The sequence below is a fragment of the Notothenia rossii genome (assembly GCF_949606895.1).
Source record: "Notothenia rossii genome assembly, chromosome: 5".
Lineage (NCBI taxonomy): Eukaryota > Metazoa > Chordata > Actinopteri > Perciformes > Nototheniidae > Notothenia > Notothenia rossii.
In genome coordinates, this window is record NC_136903.1 from 43393098 (window position 1) to 43410177 (window position 17080).

Here is a 17080-nt window from a genome sequence, read left to right on the forward strand (position 1 = left end):
GGTGTGGTTTTCGTTTTGTGAAAAAGTGCAAATGCAGTGTTGGTATACAATAACCTAACCTCACATATTTTTTTGCTGTTGGTCATGAAATTGCTCCTGCTGACTTGTGCCAGCCCTTTTTTCCTCCGCTCTGTGTCAGTGGGGAAGCCGTACATTCGTACTCCTTTCTCAGACCGATTTGAGCATCCCCAGGCAGCACACTAGGAGGCAGCACAGCAAACCAGGACAACACGGAGGAAAAGGCACAGACAAACTGCATGATATGCTATTCAATGTTTATTGAATTCCATGTATTTGCAATGGATGTTCCTAAAACAACACATTTAACATCATCATCATCATCATGCTGCTGCTGCTGCTGCTGCTGCTAGTCCTTTGATAGTCACCTGTCGGTCTCCTGTCCTTTCTGAAATCCATAAAGATGACATTAGTCATTTAGATAACTTGTGTCCTCAATTACCATGGGATTACTGAAATTACCATGAATTTAAGAAAATGGTAGAAATTAATCTAATCTGAATTTTGAAGCATTCCTTTAGATCCCCTCCCTCTAAATATATCAATAAACATTAGAAAGTGATGCTCCTGACTACTATACAAGTTTAAGAAGATAATATTGGTTTGAAAGAATTCAAAGCTATAAATAAACAACAACAGGCTCTTTAACCAAGGCACTGTTAGCCTAACATGTAAACTAGTTGTTCACACTAATCCTAATATTATCACTTAATATTAGCAAATTCTATTTTATTTTTTAAAACATATTGATGTAAATACATACACATATCGATTTGTTGTATAAATATTGCAAATCAAAACCTTTATTCACTAATAATTACCAAAAGTCGAAGTTCTATCTCCTGTTATCAATGCATTCACATTGCCCGCCATGAACTTCCGGGGAACGATTCTCGTCTACATGAACCACGTGACGATAACCGTTTTTGGACTTCCGCTGTCGTAACTCTTCTATCTATACGGCGCTGGCCATAACCATGTTCCCGCGATCTTCCCGCGTCCCGCCCACCCCGACCCTTTCCGATTACAGCCGAGCCGCTCCGATTACAACGAGAGTTAGAACGAGAACGTGACGTCATATTTACATTAGACGGATCCTTTCTAGCCATAACCCTCAAACAGCGAGTCTGCAGCGGTGCTGACTTGAGACCGGTCTCTACCTGACCGGAGTCACGTTGTGTGTGTCCGTCAGGAAACAAGCTGTTAACAAGTAGTTCCAGCAAACATCCACTGATAAACTGCAATGTTAACAACCTCATGATAACCTCATATGTTTTTAACTTAGGATCATACCTGTGTTTAGTCTAGAAAAAGGTAAATGTGTGCTTTTTATTATAAAGTTGTGTATATTTACAGACCGTTGCAAAAACTAAGAAGCTTATAAACATCAGGTTTAAAACTAAAAGAGCTTTGAAACACAATGAAAGATGTTTGGAGTTTTATTTGAGTTATTAATTTAAACTTTTTGTCTAAGAGATGCTGATTTGAAACCGTTGTTACATACAGTTACGGCATTTCCTATTTCTGCCGGAGGGAGGGGAGGCCGTCCCAAAGCTTGCCGCTGTATTTACTCCCTCCATCTGACAGGAGGGAGCCTCGTTGAGCTGCGAGTGTGGCTACACACGGAGTTCACTCCGTCACGGAGGGGTAGGGTCGAGGGAGTGGTTTGGGATTGGGCCTGTGTGAGGCTGCAGCTTCATGGTACTCGCAGCATCGGCTACTTCCCGGATGTTTGCCACCGGATTGAAAGGTTTTGGCTTCAAAATAAAGTGGCAAAATTACAAGGGATAAGTAAAATGGGGAGGTGGAGTGGACGTTAACAATATGAGCGCTAATAACCGCTTGCTTACAATAATCAGAAATAACCTGTGACTGCTATAACTTAAAAGTAATTATTTATCTTGAAAAACAAAACAAAAAACCCTTTAAAAAGCTATCACACACTAGTTTATTTTGAAAAACTAAACCGGAGGCCGTTTTGTTTATTCAACTAGCAGGCGATATGCTACCTTGTTTAGCTCTTGCTATGGTTTAAAACACTATGTATTTCAGGAGTTTGTCTTTTTTTTGTCTCTATAAGAAGACCATGTGATACAAAGATCTTCCCGGGATGCGGTCCCGTGTCGGTCGTCGTTAGAAAGCCCTGGTGCTGATCGTTCCCTCCTGAAAGTGCTAACCTGCAGCAAAAGATGCTGACTGTATCTCTGTGCTCAGCTGCTCCACGACACGACTAATGTAAGCACTGTCAGTTTATCACAGCTTTCTAGAGTTTGATTCCCACAGTGACATTACATAGTTCTTTGTCATTATTGTTTTTGACTGTCTTTGTTTCCTAGCTAACAGTATGAGGGCCAATATTCAGCAAGGAGACAGGATGCTGCTCTACAGGGGGTCATTTTAGTGTGTGTGTGTGTGTGTGTGTGTGTGTGTGTGTGTGTGAGAGAGTGAGTGAGTGAGTGAGTGAGTGAGAGAGAGAGGTGTGTGTCTAGATGGTGTCTGCCTAAGGGAAGATAATGGACAACGGGAAACCGAGTCAAGTGTATCGGCCCAAGCGGATCGGTGAATCCTCCCAGGTGTGTATGTGTTTGACTGAGCCAGAGTCAGACTTTGAAACAAATAAACACAAACAAGAAGGAAGCAGCTTCTTTACAGTAAAGATCAATGTGTATTTATATAGCCCAATATCACAAATGTTACATTTGTCTCAGTGATGTTCACAGTTTGTACAGAATATCAGTATGACAACAACCCTCTGTCCTTAGACCCTCACATTGTACAAGGAAACACTTCCAGAGAAAACCCACAGTTTAAAGGGGAACATGGGAGAAACCTCAGGGAGAGCAACAGAGGAGGGATCCCTCTCCCAGGACGGACAGACGTGCAATAGATGCTGTGTGTAAATCGAATCGATAATACATTTACAAGGTAGACCAAATGCATATGTGTATAATAGGAAGATGAATCCATGAGGATGTCAACAATCCTGTGGGAGCCATCAGGGAAGTAGTATGGTGAGTCTGGCAGGACCGCAGAGACTGGTTCAGCCACGACTCGAAGTCCAGGACTCAGATCCAGTGCTCAGGATAGAGGATCCAGGACACACGACCACAGCAACAGGATCAGCCTCGACTCAGGATCCCGGCGTAGATATAGACACAAAAAAGACATTTGGGGGAAGCTGGTTTAATCGGAACATGAGAATACACAGGTACAAACAGACAGAAGGAAGAAGCAAGGCGTCCCCCGACAGTCCGAGCCTATAGAAGCTAAAGTTTAACCAACGTGTCTACGTACATGCACTCCCTTAGGATAGGTTGAGGGAAAAGGGTTAGCAAGTAAGAAGTAAGAAACACAGGTGGAGAGGCACACACAGGGAGAGAGGTCCCCACTGGAGCCTTAATTGGAATTGGTGAGAGGTGAGGAGGTACGCTGTGAATACGGTCTAAACACTCCCCGGCCGGAATAGGCCTCTCTGCAACCTGTTACATAATAGAACCTCGAGAGGTCAGAGAGGGGAAAGGTTTGGATAAAGAGAAAGTAGAATAAATAGATTACAGGAGAAGAGAGTATGAGAAGTAGAGAGATAATAGATTTAGAAGAATGAGAAGTAGTAATAACCTTATTTTTAAATATAAGATCAAAGCGATAGGATTTAAGTGAAAGAGCAAGAACCAAAATGTACAGTTTGATTTGCATAGAGGGAGCTCTGTGGCTGAATAGAGAGCCGCAGTGACGCGTCCTAAAACCCGGAAGTAAGTTAGCATTTTACCACTTCCGGTTCCTTCGACAAAAACCAATGCAATTTCTCCATAGGATCTTGGAAAATATGATTAGATCATAAATCTAATCGATAGATTTATGATTCGAAAATGATAAAAGTAAGGAAGGAGTTTACTTCCGGGTTTTAGGACGCGTCACTGTGGCACTCTATTGCCACATATAGCCAATAATGATCGGCATCTTCTCAGGGTAACTTTAATGCCTTTTTGTAGAATTGTCGTCTTATTTTAGAGTATTTCCAAATATTCTTTCAGATGGCAAATATTATTTCTTTAAATGTTATTTTTACATACAGCAAGGACGAACAGAAAAATTGTAATGAGTAACATTTGCGCACACTTTCTACACTGCTGAACTGAACCTTCCACCCACAATAAGTGTGTGTACTGTCTAAGACTTTAACCTGTGTGTTGCAGGTGTTCTGCTGCGGGGACCAGGCGGGGGGGGTGCTGCGGGGCCTCAGCCAGCAGCGGCAGCAGCACCAGCTGTGTGACGTGGTGCTGCTGGCCGACAGCAGGCGGCTCCCGGCCCACCGGGCCCTGCTGGCCCTCTCCAGCCCGTACTTCCACGCCATGTTCACCCTGGGCATGAGGGAGAAACGCCAGGAAGAGGTACATGTAGTGAGGCAAAGAACAGATTATACTACGGGAATTTGATGATTTGAACAGAAGCCTTTGTTTCCTTTTGTCTTCCTTCCACATTCTGTTTCCTTTTTATTTTTCTAGAACTGCATTCCTCTCATTTTCATCTACGTTTACTTATAAAGATCTATAGACTAGGTTAATCATATTCTTTTAATGTCAAGATAACTCATTGTCGGTAAGGATCTATGCTGTCAATAATGGGTGTAGTATCTATAGTATCTACATCTGGGTTCTCTAAGGCAGGGGTTCCCAACCCCCGGTGTTACTGACGGGCCGCGAAATAGCTGTGAGTTTATCGTAATATTTGCAGAATTATAAATATATAAAAATATTTTATCAAAAGAAAATTCAGTTTTGTTTTTATTTTCGCACCTATACCAGTCATTATTTCATCCAAAACATACAAAATAAATCAAAATTGGTTAGCATAAGGTCTCAGCCTCTCGTGCGCAGAGAAAGTTACCGGTGTGCCAATAGGAAGTGGAGCACACCGGAGACAACTTCCTACATACAATTAGCCACTGTTGCCATCTATATTATATTATATAATAATATATTAATATTTGTAAAGCGGTCCTAATTTTTTGTTTTAATTGTATCCTGGTTTTAAACGTTGTTAATATGTTTTGGATGCATATTGGTATTTCTTCAGGCTGTTAAATACAATTAGCCTCTGTTGCCACCTGCTTGTGAGTAAATATTCAAATCAGTTAAAATTGACAACCGGTCCGCAAATTGTTTTTAATATATCTGCCGGTCCTTGGCACAATAAAGGTTGGGAACCCCTGCTCTAAGGTACCTTTAACCCAAAACTTTAACAACACAGGTTTATTCAGTTTCTTGGTTTAATAATTCCACTAATATAATGATTATAAGGAGATATTCAATATAGAAAACTCTGCAACAGAGAAGTAGGAGCTCCACCCCGCACAAAAACCACAACAAAGATCAGCTGTGTGTAAGTCTTTGGTCTGAGATCCTTATACAAATCAGTTTAAAATCAGTTTTCGCCTAAAATGACGTGGGATCTGTGAGGAATAACCTCAGAAGTCAAATAAAACTCTCCTTAGTCAGGTCTTCTTTAACTCTGTTCCTACGGCCTTGTGCTGTGGACGGCAGGTGGAAACAGCTCCAGGATGTCATAGACAGGATAATCATTCAAAAGATAACATTTCTAAGAAATACCATTAATATCCAGAGGAATGGCATCAGATCTAGAAGCTTCCGTGTGCTCAGCCGCTTAGGAGGTACCGGAAACCTCTTTAAATTCTAGTGACATCATATATACAACTCCTAATTACCTGCATCTTCCTCTTCCTGTTCCAGGTGGAGCTGGTTGGGATGTCCTACATTGGTCTGAAGGCTGTAGTGGACTTCCTGTACAGCGGGGAGCTGTTGCTGGACGGGGGGAACATTGAGTCTGTGCTGGAGGCGGCCCACCTCCTGCAGGTAACCAACGGGACACTTCCTGTGAAACACATCATGTACATTGCAGGAGCGTTAGGGTGCATCACATTAAATGACAGTATGTATGAAAAACAGGCGTCTGCTCAGTTGTAATCCAAACTACTGCAGTATTGTATTAAAAGGTCCCTAGACACAAATGAAGCGTATAAAGTGTTGAATGCTAATAATCATTCCAGAGGGAGAATAGGTTCATCATATTCTTTTAATTGGCATTTACTCATGCAATAATCTTTTTAGTTGGGTTGAGTATTTAAAATCATTTATAATGATTAATAATTATAATAGATCTATTTGACTGTGTAATATAAGTAAAATGCCAACTGTTTATACCTGTTACCGTGACAATATTCTTTAAGTGCTAATATGCCACTTATTTGTATTTCAATTGCACACCCTGTGTCACCTTGAGTTTGGAGGAAAATGTTCCTGCCCGACTGCAGGCTGAACAAAGGTTCCATACACAGAGAACAGTCTTGATGCATTCAATGTGAATGAGGGCAGGGTTAACAACAGCAACACTACTTCAACAATCTGTTTACCAAATGTCATTCAAAACCCGGAAAAGTCATGGAAATTCAAAAGGCTAATTCCAGGCCCTGGAAAAGTTATGGAAAACAATATTTTCCCAAAGTTTTGGAAAAGTCATGGAAATTTAACTAAAGTTGCATCAAATATAATTTATATTTGATCTAATCGCCGAAATAGTAATACTATAATGATAATAAATACTGTATCGTATAGTAATGAAACGTAAAATGGCATTTAACTGACAAGGTATTTTGCTGGTGAGAGATTTGAGTTGCTTTAGCGTGTAGAAGCTAGTAAGCACAACATGTTTCATATGCAGACCTTATTTTCCTGTTCCATGTTCAAATAAACTATTTTCAGGGGCACCGCTCAGAAAGAGTAATGTTTTGGTCATGGAAAATTAGGTAAAGGTCATGGAAAAGTCATTGGTGAAAAAGTGTATGAACCCTGATACTACAGTAGGTGAGTGAATGATATCTTGTATAATGTTTGTTATGGGCTGATGTCTCCCCCCTCAATAGAATGAGTTGTAGTAATAGAGGAAGAAGTAGGACATTTGGAAGAAGACCTGTTTGTAAGTAGCCATAGTGTGTTATAAAGCTTAGTCATTGTTTACACAGTGCTTATATCCTTCATATAGAGTGAAACCCTCAAAAGTAAATCAAAGAACAGCATATGTCATTATGATGGAAATGAAACTGATCACTAAATCTGCTGGTTTGTCCAGGTGTCGCGGGTGGTGGATCTGTGCTGCCAGTACCTGGAGGGGGGGCTGAGTGAGGACAACTTCCTGTTCCTGCAGCAGCTGGCCCTGCTGTACAGCCTGGAGCGCCTGGACTCCTGCGTGGACCGCTTCGTCCTCACACACTTCGCCTCGCTGTCCTTCACCCCCGACTTCCTGCATCACATTCCTCTACACAAACTCTCAGCGTACCTCTCCAGCGGACAGGTACATACACTGCTCAGGGGGGAGGAAATACGTGCTGCAACATTTCTTTATCAATATATTCCAACCTTTATTCACTCTGTAAGAATAAAATGATTTAAATTCAAATACATTTTTTTTTCTTGTAGATTTTCACATACAAGGAATTAGCTTTAGTGTACTGGTGCATATCATAAACATAGTAAGATCAATTCAAAGTTAAAGCAAGTAAAATAAAGAGACCTAAATGTATGATGGTAAAGTTATCATTACTAGTACTTGGGTGTTAATGCAGCTGTGCAGAATGTTGTATCTTTTAACCATCATTAAGCCAAACACATAACTATAGTCAAACAATTCCTCAATCATTCATTACACACTTCTGCTACAAATACATTGTTATTCATAGCAAATGTAAGTCCTTCAGTTGTATTGTAATCTAGTATTTAGTATGTTAAATTACAAAATAAATTCTATAACGTGTATGAAGAGTGTTTTTGTTTTTAAAGTGAAGAGGAAATGTGTTCAGCACTGAATCAGTTTTTCACTTTCATCATTATTCCTTCCCTTGATTCAAATCATTAAGATGACACTCACAACAGTGAGACAACACCCTCAGTGAGACAAGACCCTCAGCCTCCCATCCTCACCCCCAACCTCCCAGCCTATCCATGTACCTTGCCAAGCTTACACTGTGTGCACAATTACAAGTCGTATTTTTGAGGATTATTTTAATTATTGAACTTAGTGCTCTGTTTCAATCCAAAATGTTAATAAACTTAAAACCTGAAAATATAAGAAAGTCAAAGTGAGGTTTTGGCTTTCTTAGGAGAATATCTTTTTACATGAAATTACATTACATGTCATGTCACTTGTTAGACGCTTGTGTGCACAATTATTATGCAACTAAAGGAACAACGGAAATGATCCCATCTCACATGTTTATTTTCACTTGTTAAAGTGAGAATAGTAAACAAACAACTCTGTGTTCCTTTAACGTAAATCTCCCTTTTTAAGAAGGGCCCATAAGTTCTCTATAGAGTTTAGGTCAGATGAGGAAGGGGGCTGTGTCATTATTCTTTCATCTGTTTGGGAGTTGATTTAGAGTCTTCAACCTGAAAAGGTCCAACTAGCTCCTCTTTAATAATACCAGCCCATACCAGAACCCACCTCCACCTTGCTGGCGTCTGAGTGGAAGTGGAGCTCTGGGCCCGGTACTGATCCATCCATCTGCTCCGCCCAGAGTCACTCTCATCTCATCAGTCTAGAAAACCTTTGACTATCTGTCTTCAGATATGTCTTGGCCCAGTCTTGATCTCATGTGCCTTGTTCAGTGGGGTTTTCAGCCTCCCTCACCTTGGCCATGTCTCTGAACACCTGGTTCTTCTGGGCCCTCAGGTAGGTCACAGTTCTGGAGTATGACCGCACTGGAGGATAATGGCTTCCTGGTAGCTTCACGTTCGATTCTTCTCAGATCTGTGGCACTTAATTTGCTTCTTTTTCCCTCAATGTGTCTTGCAGCCCTGTTGACTATTAAAACAATTTGCTTTTCAAAAGTCAGGTAAATCTATTTTTTGGCCCATTTTGCCTGAGGAAAAGAAGCTGCCTAATAATTCTGCACACCTTCATGTAGGGTGTTGATCTCCTAAGGTCACACCCTCCCTCATTACACACATACACATCACCTGATATCCTTAAATCCAATGCACATTCCAGTTCATACAGCTAAGAGTTGGAAAATATGCATGAAAATGATGATATGATCAAAATGCTCTCTTTCATAATAATTGTGCACACAGTGTATGCCATGTCTATCTAAACCTCACCTCACACCTCACAGCCCACTACCATCTTTAATGCCAGCCAGGGAAGAAGAGAGAACATGTAGTAAACTCTTTGGATATTGACTGTACGTAGACATGATAAGCAGCTGCAGGTGAGATGGGATCCTGATCTTGTTTGTAGAAAATTCACTTCCTGTTCACCTCCACCCTCAGGTGCAGCATGACAGCGAGCAGGCGCTCCTGCAGGCCTCCCTGCGGTGGCTCAGCACCACTCCTGAGCGCACCCCCCACGCCAGGCAGCTCCTCTCCCACATCCGCTTCCCCCTGATGGCGGGAGGGGAGCTGGTGGAGCGGGTGGTGCCGGCGCTGAGGGCCCTGCTGACGGAGGAGAGCTGCCAGGCTCTGCTGCAGGAGGCTCTGGGATACCACGCTACGCCCAGCGCTCAACCACTGCTGCAGACAGGAAGCACCCTGCTGAGGGGGGGCGCGGAGCAGCTGCTGCTGATTGGAGGAGAGGTACAGATGGGTGGTGCCCAATCAGTTGATCACAACTTTGTTTTCAACGATGCATATTTAGCCATTTGCAGTGTTTTACATTTTTTGATCCATTATTCATCCTCAAAGTGTATTAATTAATTATCACTTTGATTTATATAGTGCCTATCATGACACCAAAGGATCCTTTACAATAGGGAGGGAGACGTAGGGGGGGGACAAAAAGGTAATACAAACATAGATGACAAAAAAGGAAGATAAATAAACATAAGGCTTGGTGCAAACATTTAAATGTGACCACCTGTAGTTTTTATTGTTATACTTCATGACTTACATATTGTTACGAACCCACTAGGGATGAGGAAGGTAACACACACCAGATGGCTTTGGTAAATAATTATACATGGGTTTAATAGATAACGAAAAAGGTGTACAACAAATTGAGAGCAAAAAAATAGCCTAAGCCAAACCAAGAAGCCAAAAGGGCGCAAGTTTACTGCTAATGACGGAAGGAGGACTCTAAAAGTGAGCTGAAATCACTACCAATCAACACAATCAACACTAACAAAATGAGGCTGCAGGAAAACACAGCTAAATGAGGGAAGCCAAACACTCTACACTAAACACATATTTCACATGACACTAAGCACATATACAGTGGGGCAAAAAAGTATTTAGTCAGCCACCAATTGTGCAAGTTCTCCCACTTAAAAAGATGAGAGAGGCCTGTAATTTTCATCCTATGTATACCTCAACTATGAGAGGCAAAATGAGGAAAAAAAAATCCAGAAAATCACATTGTCTGATTTTTAAAGAATTTATTTGCAAACGATGGTTGAAAATAAGTATTTGGTCAATAACAAAAGTTAATCTCAATACTTAGTTATATACCCTTTGTTGGCAATGACAGAGGTCAAACATTTGCTGTAAGTCTTCACAAGGTTTTCACACACTGTTGCTGGTATTTTGGCCCATTCCTCCATGCAGATCTCCTCTAGAGCAGTGATGTTTTGCGGCTGTCGCTGGGCAACACAGACTTTCAACTCCCTCCAAAGATTTTCTATGGGGTTGAGATCTGGAGACTGGCTAGGCCACTCCAGGACCTTGAAATGCTTCTTACGAAGCCACTCCTTCGTTGCCCGGGCGGTGTGTTTGGGATCATTGTCATGCTGAAAGACCCAGCCACGTTTCATCTTCAATGCCCTTGTCGATGGAAGGAGGTTGTCACTCAAAATCTCACGATACATGGCCCCATTCATTCTTTATTTACACGGATCAGTCGTCCTGGTCCCTTTGCAGAAAAACAGCCCCAAAGCATGATGTTTCCACCCCCATGTTTCACAGTAGGTATGGTGTTCTTTGGATGCAACTCAGTATTCTTTCTCCTCCAAACACGTCTAGTTGAGTTTTTACCAAAAAGTTCTATTTTGGTTTCATCTGACCATATGACATTCTCCCAATCCTCTTCTGGATCATCTAAATGCTCTCTAGCAAACTTCAGACGGGCCTGGACATGTACTGGCTTAAGCAGGGGGAGACGTCTGGCACTGCAGGATTTGAGTCCCTGGCGGTGTAGTGTGTTACTGATGGTAGCCTTTGTTACTTTGGTCCCAGCTCTCTGCAGGTCATTGACTAGGTCCCCCCGTGTGGTTCTGGGATTTTTGCTCACCGTTCTTGTGATCATTTTGACCCCACGGGGTGAGATCTTGCGTGGAGCCCCAGATCAAGGGTGATTATCAGTGGTCTTGTATGTCTTCCATTTTCTAATAATTGCTCCCACAGTTGATTTCTTCACACCAAGCTGCTTACCTATTGCAGATTCAGTCTTCCCAGCCTGGTTCAGGTCTACAATTTTGTTTCTGGTGTCCTTTGACAGCTCTTTGGTCTTGACCATAGTGGAGTTTGGAGTGTGACTGTTTGAGGTTGTGGACAGGTGTCTTTTATACTGATAACGAGTTCAAACAGGTGCCATTAATACAGTTAACAAGTGGAGGACAGAGGAGGCTCTGAAAGAAGAAGTTACAGGTCTGTGAGAGCCAGAAATCTTGTTTGTTTGTAGGTGATCAAATACTTATTTTACAGAGGAATTTACCAATTAATTCATTAAAAATCCTACAATGTGATTTCCTGGATTCTTTCCCCCCATTCTTTCTCTCATAGTTGAGGTGTACCTAGGATGAAAATTACAGGCCTCTCATCTTTTTAAGTGGGAGAACTTGCACAATTGGTGGCTGACTAAATACTTTTTTGCCCCACTGTATAATCACACCAAACACACTACACTAAACACGGACCACACGAGTCAAACACAGTCTAATAGCTCAAGTCTAACGTGTCCACGACACAAGAGCAAAAATGCGTGAGGCGTCTGATCGCAGCAGAGCCTCCCGAGTGATAGCTGTACCCAGGCTTTTTAGTCATCTCCGGAAGGTGTGCGCTGGGATTGCTCGGGGATTTGAGCGCGTCGGGCCCGGCGTGCTCCAATCAGTGTCTTCGGAGGCGGACCAGGAAATGGTAGCCAATGACGTTGGGGCAACTACACAGCTCATTTACATATGGAACAGCAAAACAGGATTACAGGACCGGGGAGAAGACGGCCGTCACACATATCTAATAATCATATAAAGGAGTGCCTAGTTTTCATAAACATGTGACAAAAACTCACCCAGAGCTTTAATCACAGAGAGAGGACCAATGCACGTTCGGAATCACAGATCAACAGATCATGGCTATTTTTGTATTATTCTTATTTTGTACGTTTATAAAATGTTTGTTCTCAACTCTAAAGAATCCTGAGTCAGATTTCATAATAATAATAATAATAAATGTATATAGCGCCTTTCATAATCCCAAGGACGACAAAGCAGTTGGTAAAATAAAAACATCTGACTTGATTTGGGCTTGATTGACTAAAGAATTAAATCCCTGAATTGATTTGGAAAAAATTTCAAAATAAATGTAAGTCTTAAGTTTTGTCCTGGAATTATTTTTGAACAATAAAGACAATAAGATTTCAAGCAGCAGGCTGTGCTCGGCTACACCTATCTTTCTTTAAAGGGGACCTATCATGCAAAATGCACCTTTGTACGTCTTTTATACATGAATATGTGTCCCCGGTGTTCCAGGGAACTCACCAAGTGTCAGAAAACACAACCCTCTCTATTTTCCTCTTTAGCCAAATCTCTAAAAAAGGGGCTGCAACGGATCTGAAAAAAATGGATCCAGATTTCAACACTTTTCTACGTCACAAAGAGGTGCTCCGCTTATTAGTCAACTCTCCACCTATCAGGGGAATGAGCCAAGGCCACGTGCATTGCCAAACCTCTCATTCGCATATACTGTAGGACGGATTTCTTTCCATTTGGCTATTCAAATGTTAACGAAACGGACAGACTTCCGTGCACATCAGCCGCAGCGGCTGTCGGATTAAAACAGTTTAATGCACTTTTAACACTCACGTACCCAGGATTCCGGCTCCTTTCCTGGGTTACAAAGTGAGGTGACGCAGCCTGTCCTCTGGGTGCGCTCTGTGGGGCGCTCTGCCTCTATCCACACAACTTTTCCCCGCCTTTCAGAGACTTATTGCTGGGTCAAACTCTAAGTTACAAACTGTACACATTGCATTCTTTCTAATTAGCCAAAATATGAACGGAATAAGTAGCAAGCATCGTAACAAACAGAGTAAAATACATAGGGACAACAGCTTACTAACCATTCAGAAACGTCCTGCTGCAACCGAGATGTTTGCACCTCCACCAAAACCTCCGCTGCTTCAGGGTCAGTTTCTGGATCAAATTGATAATATGCTTGAACACATGAGATGACATGTTTATTCCACACTCGTAATGACAGCAAACATGGTAACATGACTCTCGCCGGCTCATGCCCCCCTCTTCTGCAGGGGGCGTGGTCAGCTGCTGCTCAGAATTTTGAAAGAGGCTTGGAATAGAGCGAAAATGAGCGAAACGAGGCATGGCTAAAAAATGATCTGTTTGGTATTTTGAAAAATAAAATGTATAAATATACCTTATATAGGTATGGTCATACACTATATCATTTAAATATAGCATGATAGGTCTCCTTTAATAACTCCACCTGTACCCCGTCCCTGCTGCAGGTGTCGGAGCGGGGGGAGGAGCTGAGCGCCAACGTGTGCCGGCTGGACGCTGAAACAGGAAGCTGGTCGGTGGAGATGGAGCTGCCGGCCCAGCGGAGCCACCATTGCCTGGCCGTGCTGGGGGGCTTCATCTTCACTGCTGGGGGCAGCTCGTCCAGGGACAGCGGGGGGGACGCTGCCTGTAACCTGCTCCACAGATACGACCCCCGCCACAACCAGTGGTCCCGGGTACTGTTCCAGGAGCCCCCCCATTCTCTGTGAAATACTGTTTAGTTTCAAACACAAAATAATTAAAAAAAATTAACACTAGCACAAAAACATTTCAGTTTAATGTGAGAAGGGTAAAAGATGACCCCCCCCCCCCCCGAACACCCTTTGTTTCTCACTTCCTGTTTAATGGTGCTCAGACTCAGTGACGCTGTGATGCTTTTCCAGGGAGCTCCAATGAATGAGCGGCGGGTGGACTTCTACCTGGGGGCGGTGGGAGAGAGCCTGATCGCTGTGGGGGGGAGGAATGACTCTGGAGCCCTGTCCTCTGTGGAGGTGTACTGTCCCGCCCAGGACTGCTGGTCCTACGTGGCTCCACTGCCCAGGTAGTGTGTGTCTGTGTTTTCTAATTCTGTGGCAGTTGGGAATATTTAGGAAATAATTTATCCATGTATGATATTTTTTTAACAAAATACCATTGTTAAAAATATAATTTATAGAGGGAATTGTGACCTTTTAATAACACAGCTCTCAGCAGCTTTTCACAAAATATAATCATTTGTTTCCCAAACCCTTCAATTGGGAGTTCTGTTGTGGAGATACGCTATTATGACAATTTACACAAACTTTGGAACGTGACAACAGTCTGTAGCCTTGGATGAGAGAACCAATTTGGAAATGTTGCCCCCCCATCAATAATTCCTAACAACTGGCCTACCTGTGTTACCTAATATTCTTGAAGGAGAGTTAAATACATTTAAACACAATTCATCCACTCATATCAGCACTTCTTTCCAATCACATTCACTCCTGTTAATAACTTAATGTTTAAAGCACTTCCCTAAAAGTGTTCTAACTTGCTACCTGGATATGCCAGTACTGTTTATGAGACAGTGTATTCATAAGTAGTGTTTTACTGAAGATTCATGTGTTAGTAAAGCATACGATAAAAGAGACTTTGTCTTTGACTGCAGGAGTTGTGTGAGCGATCACGAACGGATGTTTTGATAAAGTTTGCTGTTGTTAAATGTTAACCACATTAACTTTAATGTATAAAGACTTTTATAAATGTTTGTATTCTTTTTGCACTGTGGAGGCATGTGAGATGTTTTGTTCAAGAAATGAATGTATCACCGGGTACGTTACTAACATACAAATGATTTATTTTTGAGTGAAGCGTCCCACAAGTGCTGCTTTGCCCTTATATTTCTTGAGTGCATATTTATTGTTTGTCCGTTTTTTAACGATAAATCCAGTAGATCTTTGCTATTCATTTTTGTAACGGTGCTACATTTGGCTTTTTGAATTGTGCCTGGTCTAGGCTCACCTACGGCCACGCGGGGACGGTCCACAGAGGAGTGGTCTACATCTCAGGAGGTCACGACTTTCAGATCGGCCCGTACCGCAGACAGGTCCTGAGCTATGAGCCGTCCCGGGACAGCGAGGTGTGGACGGAGCGGCCGGCCATGACTCTGGCGCGGGGCTGGCACTGCATGGCCTCCCTCAAACACCTCATCTACGCCCTGGGGGGCAGCGACGACGACGAGGACACCACGGAGCGCTTCGACATCCTGAGGGTGGAGTCCTACGACCCCGACAGCGGGCAGTGGACCTGCCTGGCTCCGCTGCTGCTGCCCAACAGCGAGGCGGGGGTTTCCGTGTGGGCGGGGAGGATCTACGTGCTGGGGGGCTACAGCTGGGAGAGCATAGTGTTCTCCAGAGCCACGCAGGTGTACGACCCCGACAAGGACTCGTGGACCAGAGGCCCCGACCTGCCTAAATGTGTCGCAGGAGCCTCGGCGTGTGTGTGCACTGTGAAGCCCCCCCCCCCCAACCTCTCCGGGGGAGAAGAAGAAGGGGAAAGGAGCATTACCCCCCACGTGACAACAGTGAAGAACTATCTTATACAAGGCCGGACCTCATAGAGTCCAATCGAGAACACGGAAATGTTGAGTACCCCAGAGTATTATGTTAGAAATGTATAGTACGGATCCCCAGCAAGTAGAAACTGCCGGATGCTAACTTCCAAAAAAAAATTTGGCCATATTTGTGCTCTCTATATCCAATGGTCGTAACACTACTCATGGTAGTCAAAATCAAACCACAAAGAGAAAAAATATGGCCACTTTCTGGTTTAAACTGCCATTTTTTTTTATCCTAAAACTGTCAGAAATTAATTCAGCATCCTCAATAACCCCCATAACCACTCCAAAACTGTCCAAATCGACCCAATCATTTTAATATCACTACTGATGCTAATTGTGCAAATTGCCAACATATGCAGGTTAGCATCCAGCATATGTGCTGGGGACCCTACTATACATTTCTATCATAACACTTTGGTGAAATCAACATTTCCAGGTGCTGGCTACTGGACTGTTTGGCTGAGACAGATCCTTATTCACACATGTTTACCCCTCCTGTCGTGTTTGTTTCACCTCCCCTTACTTTGGTGTTAACACAAGCCCCATTAATCAACCCCACATTTTATTTAACACCCTTTTCATCTCTCTCAGTCACTCACTCAGACTAACTGTAGGGTTACCCATTCATTTCACCATAGGTCTTACAAAGTGGACTAAACCACTCAACATTCAATGAAAGTGGTGATCAGCAATTTGATATGTGCAAATGCCTAGTGGAGGACATCATAAGGCCTTGAAGCAATCAAATGTAAAACACAATATTTATGATTGATGAAAGTAGTAGATTTGACCCGAACATGACAGGAGGGTTATTAGAGGATATACTTTTTGTTATGTCCCCTACATGGGACAACAGTTGTTTTCGCCATGAGCTCAGGAGCACCGCAGCGCCACAGAGAGAGAAAACGGGCAATAATGGTTCCCATGGCTGCTTTCATTTCTGCAACTTCTCCTATAAGACCTGAGCAAAGTAGTGTGTCTGAGCCTTAACACTGTTCAGAGGTCAGATATGGTATCATGTAGTCAATCATAACTCACTCCACCGCCAAGGTCAGACTGCTGTGCAGAACATTGTAAACACACAGTGTATGTAATAAAATCTAATCTGCGCAGTATTTGTAAAGTTTGTGTCAATTATTTGTTTGACTGCATTTATCTGTCTTAACCTGTCAAATTGCCTGCAATTTGAA

At 42.7% G+C, this 17080-nt stretch overlaps 1 protein-coding gene and 1 long non-coding RNA gene across 4 annotated transcripts; one reads left to right on the top strand and one right to left on the bottom strand.

The window, feature by feature from the left end:
* Positions 1-263: 263 nt before the first annotated feature.
* Positions 264-1252, bottom strand: LOC307041739. The gene is made up of 2 exons (XR_013808865.1): positions 840-1252; positions 264-406 (listed from the first exon to the last, which is right to left on the bottom strand). It is a non-coding gene; the product is annotated as an uncharacterized lncRNA (long non-coding RNA).
* Positions 1253-1631: 379 nt separating this feature from the next.
* klhl36 (kelch-like family member 36) lies at positions 1632-17005 on the top strand. 3 transcript variants are annotated; one of them, XM_079685231.1, is made up of 10 exons: positions 1632-1768; positions 2099-2253; positions 2355-2591; positions 4215-4409; positions 5769-5891; positions 7165-7386; positions 9360-9662; positions 13759-13986; positions 14194-14351; positions 15287-17005. In XM_079685231.1, the coding sequence occupies exons 3-10, from the start codon at positions 2532-2534 to the stop codon at positions 15888-15890; spliced, it is 1893 nt and encodes a 630-aa protein (XP_079541357.1). In that variant the 5' UTR covers positions 1632-1768; positions 2099-2253; positions 2355-2531; the 3' UTR covers positions 15891-17005. The 3 variants fall into 3 exon arrangements, with proteins under 3 accessions (XP_079541357.1, XP_079541356.1, XP_079541358.1); XM_079685230.1 differs by lacking the exon at positions 1632-1768 and having other exon boundaries at positions 1960-2253; XM_079685232.1 differs by lacking the exons at positions 1632-1768; positions 13759-13986 and having other exon boundaries at positions 1961-2253.
* The last annotated feature ends 75 nt before the right edge of the window (positions 17006-17080 follow it).

Excerpts from the sequence above, each read along its gene's own strand:
- klhl36 (XM_079685231.1), top strand. The coding sequence starts at position 2,532 with ATGGACAACGGGAAACCGAGTCAAGTGTATCGGCCCAAGCGGATCGGT. Across the intron at positions 2,592-4,214 it reads GGATCGGTGAATCCTCCCAG|GTGTTCTGCTGCGGGGACCA; the intron begins GTGTGTATGTGT and ends TGTGTGTTGCAG. Across the intron at positions 9,663-13,758 it reads TGCTGCTGATTGGAGGAGAG|GTGTCGGAGCGGGGGGAGGA; the intron begins GTACAGATGGGT and ends TCCCTGCTGCAG.